This window comes from Microcebus murinus, chromosome 5, assembly GCF_040939455.1.
Source record: "Microcebus murinus isolate Inina chromosome 5, M.murinus_Inina_mat1.0, whole genome shotgun sequence".
NCBI classification, from domain to species: domain Eukaryota; kingdom Metazoa; phylum Chordata; class Mammalia; order Primates; family Cheirogaleidae; genus Microcebus; species Microcebus murinus.
This window is the reverse complement of record NC_134108.1, coordinates 6950914-6964296: the sequence shown is the minus strand read 5'-3', so window position 1 is coordinate 6964296 and position 13383 is coordinate 6950914. Positions and strand designations below refer to the sequence as shown.

General features: G+C 42.2%; 1 protein-coding gene across 1 annotated transcript in view; it reads right to left on the bottom strand.

Moving 5' to 3' along the window:
* Positions 1–13383, bottom strand: part of PLG (plasminogen) — a 42315-nt gene that overhangs the window by 9601 nt on the left and 19331 nt on the right. Inside the window, exons 9-14 of the mRNA XM_012759638.3 lie at positions 13007–13152; positions 9752–9911; positions 4536–4717; positions 3559–3707; positions 1966–2059; positions 1087–1213 (exon numbers count right to left, since the gene is read on the bottom strand). Of these exons, the coding sequence (XP_012615092.2) occupies positions 1087–1213; positions 1966–2059; positions 3559–3707; positions 4536–4717; positions 9752–9911; positions 13007–13152 (858 nt within the window). The remainder of the gene's footprint in view (positions 1–1086; positions 1214–1965; positions 2060–3558; positions 3708–4535; positions 4718–9751; positions 9912–13006; positions 13153–13383) is intronic.

Genomic DNA, 13383 nt, shown 5'->3' with positions numbered 1-13383 from the left:
GGCCTGGTGTGATCAATCCCCAACTGTGGTGGTTCACAGGAGTCTTCTGATCTCACCTGAGAAACTCTACTTTTGGGGGATGCCCGCCTAAATCACTAACTTTATATGACCAATCAGGGATGTGGTAGCTCACAATAATGTTGTGAGCCACTCCAAACCAGACTGTAATGAAAAGAAATACAAATCGCAAGTGCATGATTGCAAGCAGGTTACCAAATCAGCCCGGAAGTAGACCGTGCACAGTGTGGGGAAGAATGAATTTGAAACACGTGGAAGGGGAAGACTCTGCGTAACAAGGAGTTGCTAAACGGTCAGGTAAGGAAAAGCCAACTCAGCAACGGTGCGCGTGGAAGGAAGGCTCGCCAGCGGGGAGCAGCGATTGAGCTCACATGCACAGTGGAGGGACGCGAGGAGGAAGCAAAACAGGAGAGTGACAGGCCTGTTTCACGTGTGTGAAACACGTGTGCTTTCTGAGAGCCCCAGGGAATGTAGGAGAGGCATGTTGCGCTGAAATGTGGCCCAAACTGTCCAAGTTCAGCAGGGTCAGACTGATCACCCTTAAACTACGGTGATCACCAACTATCATTTGTTCACGTGTTTGTGATTGAGTGAGCAGCCTCTGCATTAAATTCAGTGATTCACAAAAGTATATTTAAAAAAGAATCTGTATCTCTGAAAGACTGCAGGTAATTTTTCCTTGTCCCTCCCCCCGCCCCCCACAAAGTGTCACATTTCTAAAAATAGCCCTTTGTTTTCATTTTACAGTAAGGCGATCCATAGCTATATAAACACCTAAAGCATCTTCAGGATTTTTCCAGCACTCTCGGAACTTGGCGTAGACGACCGTGTCTGCAGATTTGGATGACAGCTGCCCAGATCAAGGAAAAGATTCCAATCTGGGCCATTTTCGGAGTAGAGAACCCAGAAAAATATAATGTTTTATTTTTATAGCTTTTTTTTTCCCACCTCCTTGGGCAACTATAGAAATGCCACTGATGCCTCAGCAGTGCTGGCTCGGTGTAAATGCAGAGAGGTTGCACGGGCTTCGTGGAAGGACGGGGCGAGCTGCTCGCAGGGCTGTCTTACCTCGTTCTGAGGCTGATCTGCCAGGGCCAGGAGTGTGGGTGGGCCACGCACCCACCCACCACCCTTCCGGGACATTTCTTGGGCTCCACTCGAGGCTTCCCGCAGTCGAATGATGAGGGTGAGGGTGCTGTGGCACAAAGCAGGGGAAAGGGGTGGCAATTCGGTCGTAGAATTCAAGATAAACTCCAAGGACTGGAGTTTTGACATCTCAAAGCCCAAACCGACTAGTAACACCATAAGCATCTTTTGGAACATTTTTCCCTGTTTCAAAAGTGGTTATCGACACAGAACCCCCTCCTTTCATGGAAATACAAGTGTTTTGGTTTTTAAAAATTATTTTGTTGGAGAAATCATAAAATAAGTTGGTGTAGCTAAGCATTAGAATGAGATCTTTTCTGAGAGGACCTTGACTGGCACAAATGGTTATTTGCAATTGTTATTCTGACTCGATGTAATATATGTAGAACATTGTCTCACCATCATTCAGACCACCATCTAAACCACGTGACATTTACTAAAAACCATAGGTGTCATCCCTGCTGAAAGGCAGCATTATTTCCACATGAATCTGTGTGTGTGCGTGTATGTGTGTTTGCGTGTGTGTGATTGCATGTAACCAAGATAACCGTCCTATGTTGAAATATTGCATTATTTCAGCCAGCTTGGGACTTGGGACTGGCCCCTGTGAGTAACCCAATGCCAGGGGGGTGACTTGCACACACTTGCCTTTGTTCTCTATTTACTTCCTACCTGCCTTCCCTCTGCAGCTAGCAGACCCCCATCAAGGAAGTGACCCCTGTGTTTATTTGGGAAGTAGTTTTTGTTGTTGTTTGTTTGTTTGTTTATATATTTTCCTTGCAAAAACAGAAAGCAGCTCACCACACCGAGGGATATCGCAGTAGTCAAAAAGTTTCCTGGGGTTCATTGTGTAGCACCAGGGACCGTTGTCGTCACCGTCGGGATTCCGGCAGTACTGCAAACAAGCAGGTGTGTGAGCCACGGTGCACGTGGGGCAGAGGGGAAAGGCTTAGGGACCCAGCCACAGAGGACAGTGGGACATCACTAACTAACTCATGTGGCTCCTGGGTGACTTCAGCAATCGTCTAACCAATGAAGCCTGCTCACTGTCCACTGAGAAACTTTTGTTTCTGTGGACTGTGTCCCCTCCCTGGGTCAAGACACAGAAAGGTAGTGTCTTCCTTTTCCCTCCTGTGATATTGTATTATAATAAGAAATATGTGTTTGCTCTCTACCCCCCAGTTCCTGACACAGAACTTCTAAATCCCGTGGAATTTTCTGGGCTGTGGGAGCATCTTTTGTGTTAATGAAGCAACTCTTGGCGGGCTCCTGGTAGCCTCAGGATGGGGGCTGGTCGCCAGGAGAACCAGCTATGTGATTAGAGGGTTGGAACTTTCAGCCCTACCCTTCGACCTCTGGGGCAGGGCCCTCTGGGGCAGGGCCCTCTGGGGCAGGGCGGAAGGCCGAGTTGATCACCAGCGGCCAACGATGCAATCGCTCATGCATACAGAATGACGCCTCCATGAAAATCCAAAAGGAGAGTTTCTGGATAGCTCAACGCATGGAGGCCCCTGGAGGGTGGCGTGCTGGGGGCAGGGCGGGCATGGAAGCTCTAAGGCCACCTACATGCTCTGCCCTGGGCATCTCTTCCACATGACCGCTCACCAGTGTCCTTCATAATAAATGGGTAAACGTAAAAAGTGTTCCCTGGCTTCTGTGAGCCGCTATAGCAAATTAATCGAATGCAAGAAGGCGCTCTTGGAAAAACAGATTTATAACCAGTTGGTCAGAAGTGCCGGTCACAACCTGGAACTCGTGATTGGCATCTGAAGTGGGGGACAGTCTTGTGGGACTGAGCGCTTAACTTGTGGGATTTGAAGGTACCTCCAGATGCAAGGTGTCAGGATTGAGTTGCCCTGCTGGCTGCCAGAAGTATCATGCTGAGTGGCGAGGGAGAGTGGGGGGCACACTTTGGTTTTTCCCATAGACTTCCCTGCACAATTCCCGAGAAGTTAACCATCCCAGAGACGGTATGAGACTACGGGAAATCCTGCTAGGTGGGGTACTGCTGGCCCATCAAAATGTTCTGGAAAAATCTGACTAAAGTGTCATGAAGTGCATCTCTGATCACTAGAACCTAGAGGACAAATACTAGAAACTGGAAACAGCACCCAATCACAGAAGCATGCAAACAATGTCACCAAAGGGAAATGAGAGGCCTGAGAGTGGCCGCAGCACGGGGCTCTGCCTGCCTGTGCCCGCTGCACTTTCCTGCCAATGCCAGTGATATTTTACGCGTAGTCCCCGGAAATTGCTCCAATTTTTTCCTCTTACCCCCATCCCTTCTCACTAATACCAGAAATCAGTCCAGGGTGATTTTCTGTAACAGGATCAATTCTGTTTGCAAAGATTGGTCAGCAAGAAGCAAATAGGGTCCAAATCAAAGCGGCTTACGTTTTCTTCCAGACCTGCCCGTGGGTTTGTCTCTGGAGTGAAAATGGTGTGACGATGGGGCTCCTGAGCAGCCCACCCCTGGCATGGAGTCCCTGTGACAGTGGTCGAGGTCTTGCCCCGATAGCTTCTGCCGTTCCCGATGATGCACTCTGTAGGAAATGAAGCGGGTGGTCACGCACTACTACATCGCCGAGGACCACGGGGAGTAAATGCAGTCATGTCAGTTTCTCTAGGATGACATGCTCCGTGGTCACATTCCTCAGAAACTGGAACGCTGAGATTGCAATGAACACTGCCTAATTTAAGAAATTTACCAGATATGCTTATAGCCTTGGAAATAATCACGTACTTAGAATAAGAACTTTGGCTAGGACACTAAGATAACCAGTTTCGGCCGGCCAGGGTGGCTCACGCCTGTAACCCTAGCACTCTGGGAGGCCGAGGAAGGAGAATCGCTTGAGCTCAGGATTTCAAGACCAGCCTGAGCAAGAGCAAGGCCCCGTCTCTACTAAAAATAGAAATAAATTAGTCGGGCAACTAAAAATAGAAAAACGTGGCCGGGCGTGGTGGTGCATGCCTGTAGTCCCAGCTACTCGGGAGGCTGAGGCAGGAGGATCGCTTGAGCCCAGGAGTTTGAGGTTGCTGTGAGCTAGGCTGACGCCATGGCACTCTAGCCCGGGCAACAGAGCAAGACGCTGTCTTAAAAAAAAAAAAAAAAAAAAGATAACCAGTTTGATGACAAGGTGAATGGTAAGTCAAGCACCCTGGAGGATTTGCACAAGCCCTAAAATCTCCGCTCACCCACAGTATACCAAAAACAACAGCTCTGGCTCCCCCAGAGAGAACGCCGGGTCTTCCTTTCACGTGGTAGCACTCGGATGCCCGCGTAACATGGAAGCCTTCTGCATCAGAAAGACCTTCCATCCCTTTCCATCCCAAGGTCCACATACGTAGATGTGTGGCCAGGGACGTCTTACCTTGTTCAGAGGAAGCCTGTACACTTGGGACCTGGGAGAGAGTCGGGGGTGCAGCGACACCCCCCGCTGCGTCTGGGCATTTCTTCAGGTTGCAGAACTCCCACCTGACGCTGGGGTCCGTGGTGAAACACCACGGGCTTTTGTCGGCATCCGGATTCCTGCAGTAGTTCATTTCCAAGCCACTGTAAATTCCAGAATAATACAGGTCACAAGGGACAGGACAATCTTTGGGGGCACCCGGCACCCTCTAAATTTTGTTATGACAAAATGTTAGCAAGTGACTTGGCAATGTTCCCACGAAAGGAACAGTAGTAATGCCACAGGCACAAACAGTCCTTAACTTCTAAACAACTGTGTAAATTTCAAAGCGAGGTGACTATTTTTATTTTAAGAAATCAAGAGTAATATATGCTCCCTTTGAAAACTGAGACAATCTGTAAATAGATAAAAAGAAAGTGTCAGAATATCCTGCTTCCACATTCTGTAGATATATTCCTCCCACTGATACAGATTTAGAAGTGTGTATGTTAGATTTTTATGGAGCTACAAATCTGTGTCTGTCACTATCTCTCTCTCTCTTTCTCTGACTATATAATGATATGTAAGTTGGAACTAAAACATATTGCCCCAAGGAAGAAATGATACATAAGATGATAACATTGCCAGGCATCCCTCTTAGTCTATTTACTCGTAGTGTAGCTAAACGGCTGTACATTTACCAATGAAGGACACTCATGAAAATACTGTCACTATAAATACGGCATTGGGTAGATCAAGTGGGTTTGGATTTGAAAGACTTATATACAAGGCTGGCCTCTAAAACCAGCCCCCAGGCAGGCTGTGGTTCTGTGGCCACATTCCTGGCCAGGAGGTCCTCTCCTGCTCCCAGCCCACCCCCTGCTGGCAGCAGCCACTCGAGGCTGAGGCGATGGGGCTGACATTAAGGAACAGTGAGACGGGAAGGACAAAGGGAGGCAGCTGGGTATACTAAGGCAGCTGCTTGGTGATGGAGGAGTCAGAGAAGCTTGAGTAAGAGACATAGCGGGGGAGGATCCTGGGGAGCCCTAGAGGATGCAATGCCCTTGGGCTTCCCAAGAACGTTGTCCAACCTCTCATAATCTTCAGCCTCGGAACCTCCTGCAATGCCTATGAGTGGCCTGCCACTGTCTGAGAAAACCTGCGTGCTGTTATGTGCTATGGGGGTGCAACACTGAGTCTGCAGATACTGCAGGCACGCGGCACGTCTCAAGCCCAGGCCCACGGGCAGGAAAGCCAATCAGCGAGTTTCCAAGCAGCTGTAGGTGTTAAAAAATTCTTTTATATGTTGCTGGATTGAATTTACTAATTTTTTGTTAAGTCTTTTGTGTTTATGTTCACAACAGATAATGTTCTATAATTTCTTGTCATACCCTTGTCTATTTTTTTGTATCTGAGATTTTTGACCTCGCAAACTGAGTTGAGAAGTGTCCTCTCCTCTATTTCCTGTGATAGACAGTAAAATATTGGAGTTATTTCCTTGTTTAATACCGTATAAAATGGCCAGGCGTGCTGGCTCACGCCTGTAATCCTAGCATTCTGGGAGGCAGAGGCAGGTGGATTGCTCAAGGTCAGGAGTTCGAGACCAGCCTGAGCAAGAGCAAGACCCCGTCTTTACTAAAAAATAGAAAGAAATTATCTGGACAACTAAAAATATATAGAGAGAAAAAATTATCTGGGCGTGGTGGTGCATGCCTGTAGTCCCAGCTACTTGGGAGGCTGAGGCAGAGGATTGCCTGAGCCCAGGAGTTTGAGGTTGCTGTGAGCTAGGCTGACGCCACGGCACTCTAGCCCGGGCAACAGACCCAGACTCTGTCTCAAAAAAAAAAAAAAAAAAATACCAGATAAAATTTCCAGTGAAGCCATCTGGGCCTGGAGTTTTCTTTGTAGGAAGTTTTTTTTTGATATATTGATATATACTAATATATTAAAGAATATATACCCATATTTTCTTTAGGTTGTTAAAGAAATCAATTTATTCATTGTCTGATTTACTTATTTGTTTTTCATAAGGAATTAGTCCATATAACCTAAGTTGTTGCATTAGTCAATATAAAGTTGTTCTTCATATTTTCTTATCTTTTCATATCAGAAGGGTTCTATGGTGTCGCCTCCTCTCTACTTCCGTACCTGAAGGAGGTGACTGTACGGTCACCTGCGTTCATGACCACGTTAGCCAGAGGTTTAGCAACTACATCGGTCTTTCCAAACAACCAACTTTTTGTTCCACTGACCTATTTGTGTATCTATTTTCTTTTACATTGAGTTTCTTTTTTATTACTATTATTTCCTTTCTTCTGCTTATTTTTTGGTTTTATTTGCATATCCTTGTCTAGATCCTTAAGTTGTTATCTTAGATCAACACTTCTCAATGAGTTTGGTCTCAAGATCCCTTTACGCTCTTAAAAAGTATTGCAGATCCCAAAGAGCTTTAGATTTGTTGGTATACACTATTAACTCATATTGCATCTACTACAAATGAGAAGTTTTTAAAATGTAAGAATACACATTCGCACATTTCATTAGCCATCAGAGAGATGATATCGTTACATATTATGTAGCCTCTAGAAAATTCTGCTATATCCTTGTGAGAAAATGAAAGTGAAAGAAGCAAATACAATCTTTTTTTTTTTTAAGTGTTTTAACTTCAGAGACTCTCTAAAAGGGTCTCAGGAATCCTCAGGTTTCTCCAGACCACACTTCGAGAACTGTTGGCTTGAATCATTGATTTTTAAATGTTTCCATTTTCTAATGAGAACATTTACAGCTATAAGTCCCTAAAAACATTCACTGTACTCCACAAATTTTGATATATTGTGTTTGTATTATTATTCAGTTAAAACATTTCTCATTCCTTCATGATGTCTTCCTGATTCACGGATTATTTAGAAATTTGTTGCTTAATTTCCAAATATTTGGAAATTCCCTCAATTTTTCATTATTTATATCTCATTTAATTCAGTTGTGGTCAGAAAACATACTTGGTATTATCTCAATATTTTGTAATTTATTGAGATTTGTTTTAAGGCCAAGCATATGGTGTATCTTGGTGAATGCTCCACACACATTTGAAAGTGTGTTCTGTAATTTGGCATAGTATTACATAGAGTATTTTCCATTAAAACTTCTATATCTTTTCTGATTTTTTGTCTATTTGTTCTATTATATTTTGTTTGGAGAGTATTTATAATTATACTAAGAGATAAGTAAGGAAATCTCCAACTATCATTGTGGACTTATCTCTTCAGTTCTGTCAGCTTTCGATTCCTGTATCTGAAGCTGTATTATTACGGTACAACACATTTGGCATTGTTTTCTCTTGATAAATGAGCCCTTTTTACTTATGAACCATCCTTTTTATCTCTGGTATTATTTCATGTCCTGAAATCTACTTTGTCTGATATTAACATAACTATTCCAGCTTTTTTTCATTCATGTTTCAATGGTGTATCATTTTCCCTACTTTGGTTTTTAATGACTGTCTTTGCATGTCAAGAGCATGTCTTGTTAAGAGAACATGATTGAGCTTTGGTTTTTATTCAACTTGACAATCTCTGCCTTTTAATTGACATGTTTAATCTTTTTACATTTAATATACTTTCAATGTGGATAAGTTTAAGTCTACCACAATGCTACATGTTTTCTGTTTGTACCATATCTCCTGTATCCTTTTTCTTCCTTTTCTTACTTCTTTTAATTTAATTGAATATTCTTATTATTATCTATTCTTGTAAGTTTAAATACTTTTAGTCCCTCTTTAAACTATCATATTCAACCATGTATTAATATTACATAACTTCATGAAGAATGCAAGACACTTACAACAGTATGATTCTGTTTATCCCCTACATTATTTATGCTACTGTTTTCAAATTTTAACATATGTTAAAATGAAAACATACTGTTTTAATTTTGCTCCAAGTAGTCAAATATTTTTTAAAGAAATTAATAAATAAAGAAGTGAGATAAATAAAATCTTTTACATTTACTATTTGCAAGGTTTCTCATTACTTAGCGTAGATTAAAGTTCCCATCTGGTCTTACTTTTATTTAACATCTTTTATAGAATAGACATGATGGTGAAAACTTTTTTCAGTGTTTTATTTGTTTTCTGGGGGGGAAGAATATGTATTTATATAACATTCATATTCAAGTGAATATGAATATTCAAATGAATATTTTAAAAATTGCTCTGCCAATTCTATCATTTCTGGGTCTGTTTGTATTGACTGATTTTTCTCCTCATTATGGATCACACTTAATGCTTTGTGCATATCTAGGAAATTTTTAAATTTATGTCAAACATTGTGGATGCCACATTACTGAGCAACTTGATTTTGTTTTTTACCTCTATAGAGTGGTTTTTTTTCTTCTGGAAGGCAGTTAATTTACTTGGAGATCATTTTGGCCATTTTAGGCTTGCTTTTGAGTTTTGCTAGGGTGTTTCTAGAGTAGCCTTTCTTCTAGGAATACACAATTCCTACTCCTAAAGCATGGCTTTTCTGGGGTCTCTATGGAATGCCCAAGATGTTCAATGAGGACTCTCTTCTGTGGCGAGGCAGAACTCAAATAGCTCCCAGTGCTGTGGAAGCTCAGTAATCTCCATTTAGCTCACTGCTCCCAGGTAGCTGTTCTTTGCCCAGCAGTTGTTCTTTGTCCTACTTCCTCTGTGTGATATCTCCCAGTACACCTGCAGCTTTCTATTTTGCCAAAGACTTGAAGAGACCTCTGTGCGTATTCCTGGAGCTCTTTCTCTCCACAGATCCTCTCTCATTATTACCCAGCCTACCAAATCCCAGCTGCCTTAGGAATCCCAAACTGCAGGGGTTGGAAGCTAGAATGACAGGATTCCATGGTGGAAAGATTGCAATGACCTTTCGTGGTGTGGTGGCATGGTCCTGTTCCCAAGTGTGTGGTCATTTGTCCTCCTGAGTTTTGCATTAATGTGGCCTCACCACTTCCATGTATCCCCTGTCCCTACAACACTACTCAGGAATGGTGGACAGTCTATAATTTCTCTTCGTCAGACCTCTAACCCCAAAGCAAGCTTCCTGCACATTTTGCCTCAGAGTCTGGCTCTAAGAGAAATACAATCCTAAGGAGTTAGCTTAAAACATAGCTCTTCTAAGAGAAACTTATGTCAGCCATTGTTCCTCTAATGGTTAAAATCAAAGACCTACGCATTTGGGTAGTTTTCTGGGGTCTTCTTATGTGAATGTGGTGTTGAAGACGACCAAGATTGACATTTCCTTCCTGTGATAGTGATGGATGATGTACCTCGGTAACTTTGCCCATTACCCTGGTAGCATTCCTCGACCACAGGGGTTTGCTCAGGCGGTGCTAAAATTAAAATAGAAGATATCAAGCTTAACAAAGACTGAAACAGGGAAACGTGAAGTGATTCATAACAAAAATCAGCTCATGAATCTCTGGGGATTACTACTGTTCTCTTCTCCATATTAGCAGGCAGATGGACATGCAAAAAGATTCATTAAATTCATAGCATTCTAGAACTTTAATAACCTAGCTTCTCTTGGGAATATTTAATTTAAAACTAAGGGAAAAACAGGCAAGTCAGAGAGCATGGCTGTCAGTGGGCGGTCATACTTGAAACCTCTGGACATTTCCCCACACCATTTGCTCATGCAAAGCCAGAGCCTTAAGCTTCTGGGAGATGGAGCCGGAATTGGTGCTGCATCTCGGACTGCAGGCAAAGATCCATCGTTTCTCAGACAGGGGTACAGGCAAAAACCTCTTTCCCCTGCAGGAGAGACAAGGAACCCTCTTGCCTAGGGTCCTGCATTGACACAAGGCAGAAGCCTGCTACTCTTCCACTCCAGGCCCTCCACCCATACAAGTTCCATGACAAGGAGAAGCAAGAACACTGAGAAATCACTACTACCAAAGCCTAGGTGCCCAGAGCCTACCCACAAGTGTGGTAGATCAGGGAGATAGAGAATTTGCTCACTTTTGCCAAAAACTGAGCATTGAATACCAAGAAACAGCAGTCTGTCAGTGGGGTCAAATTAAGTGTAGGGAGAGATGCCCCACGTGGTGTGAGCATGGAGTGACTGCTAAAATCTGACAGTGGGTTAGGAACACCGAGAAAACTCTTCAGCACCCCAGACCCCACTGTAAGCACGAGGTAAGAGCAGTCCATCGCTGGAGGAATTTGAAACCTGTGGTGCACGTGCTGTAAAAGGAGCAACAACAAAGCCCAAATTGAGTTCATCTGCAGACCACATTGACTCAGCTACCCACAGGCCATATTGACAAAAGAAGAGGAGTGCCCATTTCAAGGTATAAACAATATTTACTGCAATCTATACTGGTGTTCTATTCACAATGTCCAGCGTTTGGTTAAAGAATTACAAGACACACCAAAAAGAGAAAGGAAAAAATAAAACAACACCACTGAGTAATAAAGCAACCAGCTTCAGAGATGACTCCATGTAGAAACTATCTGAGTGGGATAATCATGAAACTAATCATGATTTAAATGTTAAAGAATCTTGTGGTAAAGGTAGACATCATGCATGGATAGATGGAGAATTTCAGCAAAGAGATAGAAAGTCTAAAAAAGAGTAGAATGAAATTGCTAGTCATGAAAACCATGGTATCAGAGATGAAGAATCCTTTCAATGGGCAAACTAATCAGCAAACTACACAGAACTGAGGAAATCAGTGAACCTGAAAATAGGTTAATAGAAATTATCCAAACTCACACACTAAGGAAACAAAGAGTGATTGAAGAAAAAAAATCAGAGAAAACATTCAAAAGTTACGAAACAATATGAAGTGGCGTAACATTTGGGTACCTGTAGTCCAAGAAGGAGAAGAGAGAGAGAGAAAGAATGGAAAAGAGAAATGTTTGAACAGATAATGGCTAAGAATTTTTAAAACATAATGAAAATCACAATCCACAAATCCAAGAAGCTCAGAAAACACAAGCATAATTTAAAAAAAAAAATTAAACACACCCAGATTCACCATAGTCAAACTGCTGAAAAACAAAGATGAGGGAAAGTCTTAAAGGCAGCCAGATAAAAAAGAAATATTGAATATGTAGGAAGAAGGAAAAAACAGAAGATAATGGAGTATCACCTTTAAAGTGGTAAAGTAAATAAAACTATCACATCGGTACTTATATCCAGCAAAATTATTTTTAGAAACTAAAGGCAAAATAAGATTTTGCATACAGACAGAAACTGAAACACTTCATCAGCAACAGTCTTGTGCTAAAGTTTGAGTTTTTACAGAAGGAATGTGACACCAGATGGAAATGTGGATCTACACAAAGAAATGAGTAGAGCACTAGAAATGGTAAAATAAATAAGTAAAAAAATGTAAAAAATATTTTTTATTTATAATCACTTTAAAAAACAACTGACCATTCAGGGCAAAAATAGTGTCAATGTAGGTTTACAACATAATAGAAGTAAGATTCTTTTAGAGAGGACGATAACACAACATTGTAGGAGGAAGGAAATAGAAATACAAATCCTAAGGTTCTTATACCATACAGCAACAAACTAGAGTAAGATTATTTGTAGGTGGAATGTGATAAGTTTGAGATATATATTGTAAACATTAAAGAAAACGCTAAAACTATTAAAACTGATTTACCTAATAAGTAAATAGCGGTGATAGAAGACAATCATAAAAATACTTCAATTCAAATGGAAGTGGAAAAAGACAAAAATAGAAATAAAACTCAAGTAGGATAGAGAAAAATATGCCTAACTTCATGGTAGATTTAAATCCAACCATATTAACAATTACATTCATGCAAATAGTATAAACATCTCAATTAAAAAGCTGAGAAAAGATATATCAGACAAATACTAGTGAAATGGAGCTGCAAAGGCTGAATTCACATCAGCAAAAATAGACTTCAGAGCAAGAAATATTTCTAGAGACGAGAAGTATTATTACATAACGATGACAGGGGTCGTTTCGTCAAGACGACGTGACAATATTAAATGTGCATGTGCCCAACAATAGAGCTTCAAAATACAGAAACCAAACAGAGCTAGAACCTGGGAGAAACAGACTAATAACCTACAGCTAAAGTTGGACCTGTCGCCATTCATCCCTCAGAAAGCAATAGAATGGGGGACGGCAGTCGGTGAGGATAGGTGAGAACAGCACTAACGATCACCTTGACCTCACTGACCGTCAGAGAACACCCTACCAACAACAGCAGGAGTCACGTTCTTCTCAAGGGCACGGCAAACATCCACCAAGATGACTATATTTTGAACCATAAGACAAACCTCAACAAATTTAAAAATGACTGAAATCACACAGACCATGTTCTCAGACCACAACAGAATTAAAGTAAACGAAGCCACAGCACGTTGTGATGACAGCACTGGAGAATTAAACTACTAAGGGTGTTTGGGCCCTCAGTAAGCTCTCACAGCCCTTCGTACCTGAAGCATCCAGGTGTTCTATGGATAACGGAGAGGCCCCACAGGCTGGAATCTCGCAGTATTCCCACCTCACTGCACTGTCGGTTGTGTAGCACCACGGGGCTGCTTCTCCATCCGGGTTACGACAATAGTTTTCATCCAGATTCCTGGGGGGGTGGGGGGGAAGTCATTATGAGTTTGGCTTTCCAAAAAGGCTAAATAAACAAGGTGCACACATACATGCTTGTTTACGGTGGTATTGGATGCACACCCAGCTGACAGTCTAGAGTCACACAAACTGAGTAAGAGGCCCCAGAAGGAAGCTTAAGCAGCCTAGGATTTCATACGATTCCTTAGAATCATGGCCCAGATGCTCTTCTTGGGTTAAATGGTTGAAA